The 12221-nt window shown below is 32.3% G+C and overlaps 2 protein-coding genes across 3 annotated transcripts; one reads left to right on the forward strand and one right to left on the reverse strand.

Annotated features, from left to right (window-relative positions):
• Positions 1-244: 244 nt before the first annotated feature.
• Positions 245-5748, forward strand: LOC108332307 (ubiquitin receptor RAD23b). Its single transcript, XM_017567493.2, has 12 exons — positions 245-518; positions 742-903; positions 2207-2245; positions 2341-2402; positions 2479-2523; positions 3618-3795; positions 3881-4015; positions 4087-4149; positions 4774-4821; positions 4905-5014; positions 5205-5283; positions 5388-5748. Exons 1-12 carry the CDS (start codon positions 453-455, stop codon positions 5502-5504), a joined length of 1104 nt encoding a protein of 367 aa, XP_017422982.1. The 5' UTR covers positions 245-452; the 3' UTR covers positions 5505-5748.
• A 416-nt stretch (positions 5749-6164) lies between these two features.
• On the reverse strand, positions 6165-8625 carry LOC108333068 (protein FAR1-RELATED SEQUENCE 6). Of its 2 annotated transcripts, none has more exons than XM_052871122.1 (2): positions 8380-8625; positions 6165-8301 (listed from the first exon to the last, which is right to left on the reverse strand). In XM_052871122.1, the coding sequence occupies exon 2, from the start codon at positions 8275-8277 to the stop codon at positions 6286-6288; it is 1992 nt and encodes a 663-aa protein (XP_052727082.1). In that variant the 5' UTR covers positions 8278-8301; positions 8380-8625; the 3' UTR covers positions 6165-6285. The 2 variants fall into 2 exon arrangements, with proteins under 2 accessions (XP_052727082.1, XP_017423887.1); XM_017568398.2 differs by having other exon boundaries at positions 6165-8254; positions 8380-8624.
• Between the last annotated feature and the right edge of the window lie 3596 nt (positions 8626-12221).

Below are 12221 nucleotides of genomic sequence, written 5' to 3' on the forward strand. Positions count from 1 at the left end.
CTTTCTTTGATTCTGTGTAGGACTTAACTTTTACCGATTTATTACTATTTTTCATTTAAAAATAAGATATATTTCATCAAGGTAAATCTAGTAATTTTCATTAATGAGTTAAATCTTTTTTAAAAAATTGGAATCATAAATGAAATAAGTATATCTATTTTAAAAAAATGAAATTAACACATTAAAAAAAGTATGAGGGGTTTTAAAAAAAATAAAAGAAGTCACATTTTTTATTTTTCTACTTGAATTTGCCCAATAAGTGAATCATAAAAGTAAAATAAAAGAGTGGGATTGTTATCTAAGGCGTAAAAGGAAAAAAAAAAGTTGAAAAGGAAAAGAAAAAAGCGTGGGTTTGTGAGAGTGAGAAGGTGTGAGGGTAAAGTCTAGGGTTTGGCGGGGCGGAGGTGATTGGATTGGAATCGGCGGTGTTGACAAACGACCGGCGAGGAGGCATGAAGCTCACCGTCAAGACTTTGAAAGGCAGCCATTTCGAAATCAGGGTTCAGCCCTCAGACACTGTTAGTAATATCTCTCATTCCCATTTCTCGTATACTTTCACTGTTTCCCACCCTATTTATCCTCTGCTATTCTATCTTCCTGAACCGTTACATTTCTGGTGTTTTTTCTATCCAAAATACGACTGCAGTGCTTTATTATATCAATCTGCTAATATTACATGAAGGGTCATTCAGATTTTGTTCTTTGTTAGCTGACATTGCCCTACTATTTATTCCCACTCAGATTATGGCTGTGAAGAAAAATATTGAAGATGTACAAGGCAAAGATAATTACCCATGTGGACAGCAATTGCTGATCCACAATGGCAAGGTTTTGAAAGATGAAACTACATTAGCAGACAATAAGGTCTCTGAGGATGGCTTTCTTGTTGTAATGCTTAGTAAGGTATATTTCCTTAACGACAAATTCTGTTAAAATAATATTGTCATCTTTTTTGGAAAAGAAAAATCAATAAGAACTTGATCTGATGTGATGAGAATGACTCTGGACATGCTTCAAATGGTTGTTGTGTTTGAAATCCTTCTTCCTCTACGGTTATATAGTTTGTGTACTTGCCATGGTACTCCAATATTCCGAAGTTAGCATGATGACTTAGGGGTTAGTTATACGGAGATGATGATTACCTGGGTGGTGTAAGGTGTTTGTCTTGACTTTATAGAAAGTGAGGTGATTGTAATCACCGTACAAACAATGTAGTTAAAGTATTCCTGGTTGGGATAAGTCAGTGTATCTTGAATGATCACTTTAATTGGTTGAGGGACTGTGAGGTTTGAGGGTGCCTGCCTAGCATAACTGAATAGATTGGGTTGTTAGGTGTGAATAAAATGCTAGGTTGATTGAGTTAGGTCCTAGGTTGGGTATCCATCTACAATGCCAAATGACGCTTATGATGAAATGGCGTAATGCAATCGTGCTTTTCAATTCTGAAATATTTTTTCTACCAATGTAAAAGACTGCCTTTAGTTTTTGAAGTGAAACTTGTGGCTAACCAGCAAGGTAATAATGTCATGGTAGCCTAGCATGTAGGCATACAGAATTAAAATGGCTAAACAGAAACCCAGCTAGTCATTTTGATGTACAGTGATAAACCTAAAGACCAGGTACTCTTTTAGGGTAGGTATTCCATGGCACTGAAGATGTCATTTTCTCTTTCTACGCTGTCTTTTCTCCTCCCTGCCGTTCCACACTTTACTATGCAATCAAGCCATTGCATATGGTTTTACTAATGTGCTCCCCTCTCAGATTATTTTGTTATATTTGCTGTCATTTATGAACAGTCACATACACGGATTTTCATATTGGTGCGTTTTTTTAATTATAGATATTAATAAATACATTCTTGCCTTTGTTAGAGAAATAAAAGTTGAGTTAATATTTATCATATTTTTAAACTATTTGTTTCTAAATAATATGCAGCACTATGATCTTTTATACAAAAACATACTATTAAACAGTCTTTGAACGATCTAATAATTATATTAGTTTTTCAGAAGTTAGGTCACCAAAATTGTGAAAGCATTAGATGTCATCATATATTTGAAGTAGGTCATCTATTATGTTTGATAAACCCAATTCCATGTTCATTTTTGTCCTTTCAATAGTTGCCTTTCTTAGGCTTTGGTATGTTTTGTTGGTGATTCCTTTTTACTTCTGTGAACATACTTTTTACATGTTTCTTCAATTGCAGAGTAAAACCTTGGGATCTGCTGGCACTTCATCAAGTCAGGCATGTTCCTTGCTCATTTTTTATTTCTTCTTGTTGGCATTTGGCTTTTATTTCTTTTTCCCCTGTATGAGCTGGTGATTGGGCATGTGTTACAGCCTGCTAGCAACCCACCTATAACTGTATCAACACCAAATTCCTCGTCTCTAGTACAAACCCAGTGAGTTTATTTGAAATAGCTTTTTGTGGTTGGTTTTGTACCAGCTGAAATTTTTGCCTAACAATTGGTTTTGCAGATCTGCTAACAATAATGCTCCTGCAACAGATGTCACAACTACAAAGTATGAATTTTATCTTTACAGTTGCCTGAATATACTGCTTATAAATTCTGATGAAGTTTCTATTCTTTTTGCCCTGATGTTCCTTTTAAGAGGTTTACATCTAATGAAGGCTGTTAATGAGGGATCCTTTTTATTTCTAGTAATAAATTCAAGGTAAAATGATTTTTTTTGTAACATGAATTTGGTCTGATGCTGTTATGGCCCACCTGATTACTTTGGTTACTATTCAAATTAATTTCTATCTGAGGCCAAATCGGGCCAGATCTAATTAATTTTTTTCCACTGTCCAGAAGTTATGGTCGTATGCTAAATCAGGATGAAATTAAATTAGGGACTAGCCTGATAACTTATAGGTTGGGCCAATATGGTCTAATTCTAACATGGACCAGCACAATTCCTTTTCAGTTTGGTCCAATCTAATTAATCTGCTTTTACCTGTACACAAGTTACTGTTCTTAGAAGGATCTGGCTTATATCCAGATTTCATTCAGCATGTTGCATTCAGTTAGCATTTCAGATGAATGAAGGCTACGTGTTTCACAAGCAACTTGAACAACCCTTTTTCCATTACAGGCAACCAAAACTTTAGGCTCAAGAAATTTTATTCTAGAATGGCAAATCATAGCCTTGTAATCAATGCTGGCATAAATGACAATAGTGTCAGTGTTGTGATAGCCAATGGTGAGTGAGAGTGTTGATGATGAGAGTGTTGTTGAGAGTTGTTTGGTTTTATTCTAATTTACAAATGGATCCCTGGGGAAGGCGGCCATCCTTATGAGTTGGGTTTTTTAGAAAGCAAATAACTGTTTTAACTCAAAGCCTGACTTTCTTAAACGGATTGATGCTGTGCACAATCCTTTGATTTCATGAGCAACCATGTGACCCTGCTTTGATCAATGCTTCTCCCATTTTGCTGTGCTCGTCATCACCACATTGTATACTTGAAGTTTTAACAATATTGTTCATAATTATAGTTCTGTCGTAAATTAATATAACATCACCCTCTTGTTTCAATTAACAAATTGAGCTGTTTGCCAATTACCCATTTCCTGTTATAAAGTCTTCTGAAAAACCATTTGGTATCATTTTTGCAGTGTGACTACGGATACTTATGGCCAGGCTGCTTCAAATTTAGTTGCTGGTAGTAATCTTGAGCAGACTATTCAGCAAATTATAGACATGGGTGGTGGCAGTTGGGACAGAGATACAGTTAGTCGTGCTCTCCGAGCAGCTTACAATAACCCAGAGCGTGCTGTGGACTACCTGTATTCAGTATGTATAAAGTGCTCATTGTAGAATTAACTGCATAGATCTTATTTTCGTAGCTTTTGCATTTAGTTATTTGTTTTGTTTGCAGGGAATTCCTGAAGCAGCAGAAATTGCTGTGCCAGCTGCTCCTTACCCAAATAGTCAGACAACTGAAACAGATGGGGTCACTGCCGGAGCTGTTCCTGGTGTCCCTAACTCTTCTCCCTTGAATATGTTTCCACAGGTAAACCTAGTCTTTACATTTTGTGCTGTTAGTTTTTGAGCTTTATTTTAAGTAGATGTACTTTTTTTCAGGAAGCAATTTCTGGTGTTGGAGCCGGAATTGGGTCACTTGACTTTCTAAGAAACAATCCCCAGGTGGGTTTTGGTTCCGTAAATTGCTATGCTCTTAATGCTTGTAAACATTTATGTTCTGCATATCCTGTTGCAGGAAATAGTTCTAGTATCTTGAACTTTTTCACTAAAAAATTGAGATTATAATATACCATGAATACTTTTAAGAAAGTGTAATTTAAGTCTAACTCAACCTTGTATCACCCGTTTGAAATTATGATTTGATACATTCACTTATATATACTATGATTTGATCTATTTTTAGTCAATGTGGGTGTGAGTGGTTACAAACCTCGTCTTACAAGTCGGTTTTATAAGATTGTAATAGACTTAAATTACAATTTTTTAAGAAAAAATGAAGTATAAAGAACTTTCTGAAAGTAAACAATAAATTTGATGATGTTTTTTTTTCCATTTCGTCATATTTTTAGCTTATATGAAAAATGCGGTGACATATAATAAAGTTAGTTGTCGTTGGTTCTCTTGTCTGTTAATACTGTGGTTTGTATGACGGGAGCTATTTGGAAATGTATTATGAATTTGCACATTTTTAATCAATATAATGAAGGGTATGCATGTAGAACAATTAACAATTTAGTATTGCATTTGGTTTAAACTGTATTAATAACTGTGTCTTTGCATTTTCAGTTTCAAGCATTGCGATCAATGGTGCAATCCAATCCGCAAATTCTGCAGGTATCTAAATAACTATATTCTCAATCACCAAATTGGTGATGAAGTAGTCACTTTTTAATGTCTTTTGAATACTTCTATTGCAGCCTGTACTTCAGGAGCTTGGAAAGCAGAATCCTGGTCTCTTAAGAGTAATTCAAGAGAATCATGCTGAGTTTCTCCAGTTGATTAACGAACCTATTGAGGGTTCAGAAGGGTGAGTGTACTGCTCGCCATATATGGTATATGCTTGACAATTTTATTATTGTTGTGTTTTACTAACATCGATGCTTGGTAATCTCTGTTTCATATTTTGCTATTTCAATTGGTAACACGAAAGTAACGCTTGATAATATGTATTCTCAGAAATTTTTTATTTATAAATGTAACCCCGTTTCTTTTACTAGTGATATATTTGATCAACCTGAACAAGACATGCCTCATGCAATCAATGTGACGCCAGCTGAGCAGGAGGCAATTGGAAGGGTATGTCTTAAATATTTAAGTCTGATATTTTCTCTTTTCATTTCCACCGACTTGACCATTAGCTTCACTATTGCTGATTGGCTTTACTTATGATACATATATAGCTTGAAGCAATGGGATTTGATAGAGCCTCAGTCATAGAGGCATTTTTAGCATGTGACCGTGACGAGCAATTGGCAGCCAACTACTTATTAGAAAATGCTGGAGATTTTGAGGATTAACTCACTGACCTACATCAATTTGTAGTTTTGTTTGGGCCTTTTTGGAGGGTGGGAGCTGTTGCATTTTTTTCCCTTTACTATGTCTTGGAAAATTTATGCGGGTAGAGTTTTAGATATGGTTTGACGTATTTGACTGGAACAGTGGACAAGTACTCTTGATTTTAGATTGGTTAGTTTATACAACAGTGTTTCTAGTTATCTTCCTTGATGAAATAGCAAAAAGCTCAAATTGTGAGCTGATTTATTTGTCGCATTGCAGCAGAGATTCTGGTGTAGCCATTTTGGTTGTTTGAACATTACCTTGCTTTATATTTGAGTAGGCAAAAGGAACTCGACTATAAAGCGGTAACGTATATGCATTGATCCCGTCGTGGACAACAATCATTGTTAGTATCACGATATTTGTTTACTTGTGTCGTTAATATCATGAGAACTTAACAAATTTATACAACTATTTTACTACTTTTCCTTTCTCTTTTACCCGTTTACAATTTTTTTTTAATTAATCCATTATTTTTAGAACAAATTATTAAGTGGTTACATGATTGTCAAAATATCAGTTTTTAACTAGACAATTTTAGTTCTCCATTTATGAATCATTGAATGTTGAGAAAGTCAAAGCTGCAAATACGAAGTATTATAACCGTTAAAAGACGCTGGTGCTACTTTGAATGCTCTTAATCATTCGAATCATGGTTAAGTCCGAGGAACCAAATATTGGCGTGAAATGACTACAACAAACTCGCAAATATACAATGACGATGCCCTAGTTATTCAGACATCAATGCTTGTACATTATGTTGTCGGGATCCTCAACGTTTACAATATGAAGCTTCCTCAATATATTTTCCATTGCTTGTAGTGCAGTCTCGTAATGATCATGAGATTTCTTACCTTCCTCAACAACCTTCACAATCTGTCTGTATAAATGATCATACCTATGAACTGGATTACTTATATCAATGCCACTAGAGTTGTGATCGTACACATTGCTCCGCTTCATATCTTTTCTCCACCGTGAAACAATGTACTGCGTTGGGATCTCTTTTATCCCATTTTGGCTTAAAATAAACAAAGCATGCCTGCACAAGTAACCTCTGAAATTGAACATGCCACAGATACAAAAGACCTCCATTTCAGCTTCATTATAACACACCTCATAATCTCTTGCACCTCGATGATTTCCCTCAACTTCAACTTGTTCTTCCACAATGTACGTCATCACCGCTCCATCAACATTTATCTGTCTCGAGTTAAAGCAAGAAAACATTCCTTCCACTTCCCTTTCAAACATTCTTAATATTTCATTACTATATAACTTTGAAACCTGCAATTCAAAGTAAGACCTCGATTTTGCTGCAAAGCTACAACATTTTGAATCCAAATCTGCCAAAGCTTCGAGTTGTCGCTTTGTCTGTAAAGTCTGATCATATTTTTCTAAAAATTCTTTCAGAGAAGTCTGTTCATCGAGGTACCCATCAAAGAAAAATGATACAGCATCATCACTTTGTTGAACTGAAAATATTCCTGCCAAGAAGATTTCCTTCAGATAAACTGGAGCCCACCGTTTCCGTTCCTCATACAAAGATTGGAGCCATTTATTGCCTCTAATTTCGCTGCTTTTCATCATATCCTCCCAAGTTGCTTCAAATTCCTCAGCCCTGAGAGAGGAATATACTGCTCTGCTCAGAGCTGCATTGATTGCTTCATACTGTACGCAGGCTCCCAGTTTTTCTGGAACTTTTTGCATGATATTAAACAAGCAAAGGCAGTGTGTAGATCTTGGAAAGACATCAGCAACCACAGTTTGCAAGATTCCACATTGGTTGGTAATGATAACTTGTGGGGGGCGTCCTAAGATACAAGTAAGCCACGCCCTGAACAGCCAAGTGTATGATTCAACCGTTTCACAAGCAAGCAGTCCACAGCCAAACAAGATGGATTGTTTATGGTGGTTTATCCCAAGGAACATAACCAGGGGAACTTCATATGCATCGTTCAAACATGTAGTGTCAATAGCTACAACATCACTGAAATAACTGTATGCAACCCTGGACTTTGCATCAGCCCAGAACAAATTCCTGAAACACCCTCTCTCATTGACATCGACCACATAGAAGAAGTCTGGATCAGCCAATTGCTGGTGACTGAAAAAATTCAAAATTGCTTCAGCATCACCTTTCTTCAGCTTCAACTGATTGTTGGAGTACAAGCCTTTCGGATTTGGAGATTTTCCTTCATCAGGATGTACACTGGCATCATCCTCAGCATCGATTATGAGAGTTCGAAACATCCTAATTTTGTGAACCTGTTGAGCAGCAGTAGCATCAAAGTGGAAGGTTCTTTTGGTGCCAAGAGCAACTTGCTTATGGGACTTGTAAAACTTGCCACTGGTGGGGTTAATCAAGTGATTGTGATCAAGCTCAACTTCAATAATTCTCCATCTTGTGGAATCCATCAACCTGAACTTGATCATAGCAGGACAACCAGTTCTGGTTTCGGGTCTGGGGCGATTAGCCTCCGTTCTTTTCTTAAAGCCTGCGCTGCTGCAGCTAAGTTTCGCTCTGTAACGTTCCTTGGTCTTGCGGTACCAGGTATTTGTAACCCTAATCCCAAATCCCTGTTCCTTGGCGTACCAATTATAGAAGTAATAGACATCCTCGTAACTCTCAAATTCCATCCCAACCGCAGGAGCAACAGGGACATGGACATGGACATTGCTCTCGCCTTCTTCATCTCCTACCGCATCACTGTTCAGACAAACTTTATCCATCCAAATCCAATGCCAACACAAACCCTAAAACCACACCCCTTTAAACTACACCATTATTCTTTACCACAATCAACTACATTACAGAAGAAAAAACGTCATTACCTTATTAAGATTATTACTTTTGACTTCGGAGATTCCACTTCACTGCTTCTTTACCCAATTGCAATCTGGAGATTCCATTCCACATCACACCCTCTCCATTTTTCTTCCCTTTTCTTTTCAAATTCACTTCCTGCTTGCTTCTAACCTAGTTCAATTGGAGTCAACTGAAGTATAATAACAGCATTGTCCACATTTGCCCTTTTCTTCTGAATTAAAAATATAGGGTTCATATATAATCCCCTAAAAATATATTTGTTTTTTCTTTCACTTTTAAGTTTTAATTTATCAAACCATCGTCTTGCTCGCTCGCATCTGTCATGGTTTCTAACATCAAGATCACATCTTTAAAGTCAAAAATTCAAGATTTTCTAAAAAGCATACTTAATTAAAGCCTGAAATAAGTTTGTGAACCCTGGAATCAAATTTGTTAAGCATGGGGTTTCATTTTTTATGATAGTCATGAATGTTCAAAAATAATCTCTTATTTCTAAGGTTATGGAGCTATTCAAAAACTTGAATTATCTTACCAGAAAGAATCCTTAACTAAAGTTTAGTCATCTTCTAATCAAGAAGATTAGTTTGAGATTATTTGATTGATTTGTTGAATTAAGATTAAACTGTCTTAGCACTATTCGAGTTCTATCCTTAACTAAATTTTAGTTATTTAAAATGGTTTAAAATGAAATATTAAGATATCATTCACCATTATTTATATATTTTTTTTCCTAACTTTTTTTTTATCTATATGGACTTAAAAATTTCCATCGGCCATTAGAATTAAATCTTAGTCAAAGTTCGTTAAAAGCTTCATTAGTCGAAATTAGAAAAAATTTAGACTAACTTAGAAAAAATTTAGACTAACTTAAAATAAAAATTACCCCATGTGACATTACAAAAAAAATTACCGCATGTAACTTCAATAGATTTCACCAAAAAAAATGACATTTATTAAAAGAATAATTTGATAAAATTAGGTTTAATTGTTTAGATAGTCTCTATTTTTACGATAATGTGTCTACTTATCATGGTTTTTAAAAGAGTGTTAATTTCGTCTACAATCACATTAATATGTATTAATAAAGTTTATTTCCTTAATTTTTCAGTAACAATGTTAATTATATGGTAATGTGGCAAAACATATTTGCAACTTGTAATTATCGAAAAATAATTATTGATTTCAGAAGCAGTCAGGGGCCTCCTCCACCAACACATCGGAGAGGAACGGTATGTCGGCAATCTCCAACACCGTGTACACCTATGACATGGGTTCCCTTATTTAGCCAATCTGAATTGAGATGTTGTGCTTTTGTGAAACAGGGTGGACCTTCGTGATGTTGTGTTTGTTATCATGGAACGCGGGAGAGGATTACACCACCAAGATTAATATTGCAATGATGAAGAAGACAATCTGAAACACCTTTTGTAATATCGTGATGTTTATGTTCTTCTTTCTTTTTTCAATAAAGACAATGAAAACTCTAACCCCAATTTCAATTTGTGTCAGGAGGATTGCGTTTAGGTTTGGAGGGATTTGAAGAAGTAGGCACTCGATTGCATTGAAAAAAATTAATGGAATTTGATTTAACATGGAAAATGATCTTGATGACCCTCAACCTTTTCTTGTTCTACATAAAGTAAGAGAATTCTTGGATTTTACACTGACACAACGAGGAAAAGTTTTGGTTGTCTTGAATGAAAAACCATATTGAAAAAATTGAATTTAATACTTGTTCACTTTATAATTTAAAGTTAAATTTAGACATCTATATTCACATTACCAAATTAATTACATTTCATTGTAGAATGTAACTTTGATTATTATCTTAAATGTTTTTTATAGGTTTAAGCTTAATGGTAATTCGAGAATTTAACTTATATAAGTTAGATAAGTTAGAAGGTTGAAAGAGGTCATATATGATATTTATAATTTTCTAAAATAATGTTAATATTTTAATAAATAAATATTAACTTGATATTTTGGATGAAGGTCGTGAAATTCCAACACTCTTCATTTTATTTTTTTAATATAATAGCATTAAATTATTATTTTTGTTTTTTACTTTTTACTTTTTGCTTTTTAAATTTTAAATTTTAATTTTTTGTTTAATTTATTGGAATAATTTTTCTTTTAAAATGTTTGCTCATTTTTTTCATTTTTATTATTATAATCCATAATTTATCAACTTTTTCATCAAAATTATGCATATAAATTTCTAGAAAAATTTCAAAGTCATTATATTAAAAAACATATTAAATATTATAATTATTTTATTATATTGTTTTTTTTTTAAATTAATTAATTACTTTTCCATTTATCAAACTTTATCTAAATAAACGCGGAAGTTTTAAATATTGTAAAATAAAAGGTTAATTAAAAGAAAAAAATCTAAAACTTTCTAAATATGAAGATAAATTAAATAAATAAATAATTTATTTAAACTATATATCTTGTAAAAATAAAGATTTTTGTTTTATTAATCATAGTCTCTTATCTTTTATTAAATTAAAATACTAATTTTTTAATTTAAAAATAATAGTGTAACTTCTCACCTTAAAATTAATCTTATAATTTATTAAAAAATTGATAATTTTTTATATCTTTAAAAATTATAATATTTTAGTATAATAAAAATTATAGAAAAATGTAGGTATGAAAGAAGATGAATATAATAATAATAACAAGATCCGAAATTATATGCCTTTGGTGTAGTGGGCCTAAAGGCTTATTAGCTGATATTATTGTCCATGTGAGTAGATGTCCCACTCAATTTTTAATCTATTACTATTTTGAAAATAAATACATATATATATATATATATATATATATATATATATATATATATATATATTTAAAATATAATCTAAATTTATCATTATTTACTTTAAATATATAAAAATTACATCTTTATTAGCAATAACGTTATTTAAAAATAAATAGTATTCTACAAAGCTAAAAATAGATATGTATTAACCTCTCATTTTGTTTATAAAAGTGCTCAAATTATATATATATATATATATATATATATATATATATATATATATATATATATATATATATTTTATTTTTTTTTCAAATAAAAAGACATTTTCATGCATATATAAGATTTCCATATTGGTAATAAATTTCAAATGATTTAAATTTAAATTTTACAATAATCATCATAAAAATTAATTTTTTAAAAATTATTATCATAAAAATTATACTTTTTATAATAAATATTATAAAAAATAAATTTTTTAATATATATAAGAATATATAATTATTTAAAAACTTATAATTAAATAGCAGTACACAACTCTTACAATATCGATACTTAATTACTTTAATTCTAATAAAATCATTATATTTTTTTAAAGAATAATATCCCTAGCTATGTTTAAATGTTTTTTCATTTAAGGCAAATCAACTTCTGATTATATTCAGAATGAACCGATGAAAGGATATTAATCGTATGTTGTTTCTTTTAAAATTGACAGATAAAAGATATCTTAAAATAAGCTTTTATTGTATATTTATTTGTACACTCTATTTTTACAGGCATTTTGATTATTAAAAAAAGTTAATTTTTAATTAGAAAAGGTTAACTTTTATAATGTAAAAAGAAAAAAGAGGATTAAAGAATAAAATAGTGGATACAAAGTGTCTAAAATAATAGATTATGTGATTGTACTTTTATATTGGAAAATTTACTAATATATATGGTATTGTTGTTGTTTGACAAAAAGCAAGCAGACTTTAGCCACGTGTGTAATAAAGATCTGAATGCACGAGTTCGTGTTTTAACAGAAGTTTTATTTGTTAATAAGACATCCAAACGAATTATTATTAGGATTGGATG

Source organism: Vigna angularis, chromosome 11, assembly GCF_016808095.1.
Source record: "Vigna angularis cultivar LongXiaoDou No.4 chromosome 11, ASM1680809v1, whole genome shotgun sequence".
Lineage (NCBI taxonomy): Eukaryota > Viridiplantae > Streptophyta > Magnoliopsida > Fabales > Fabaceae > Vigna > Vigna angularis.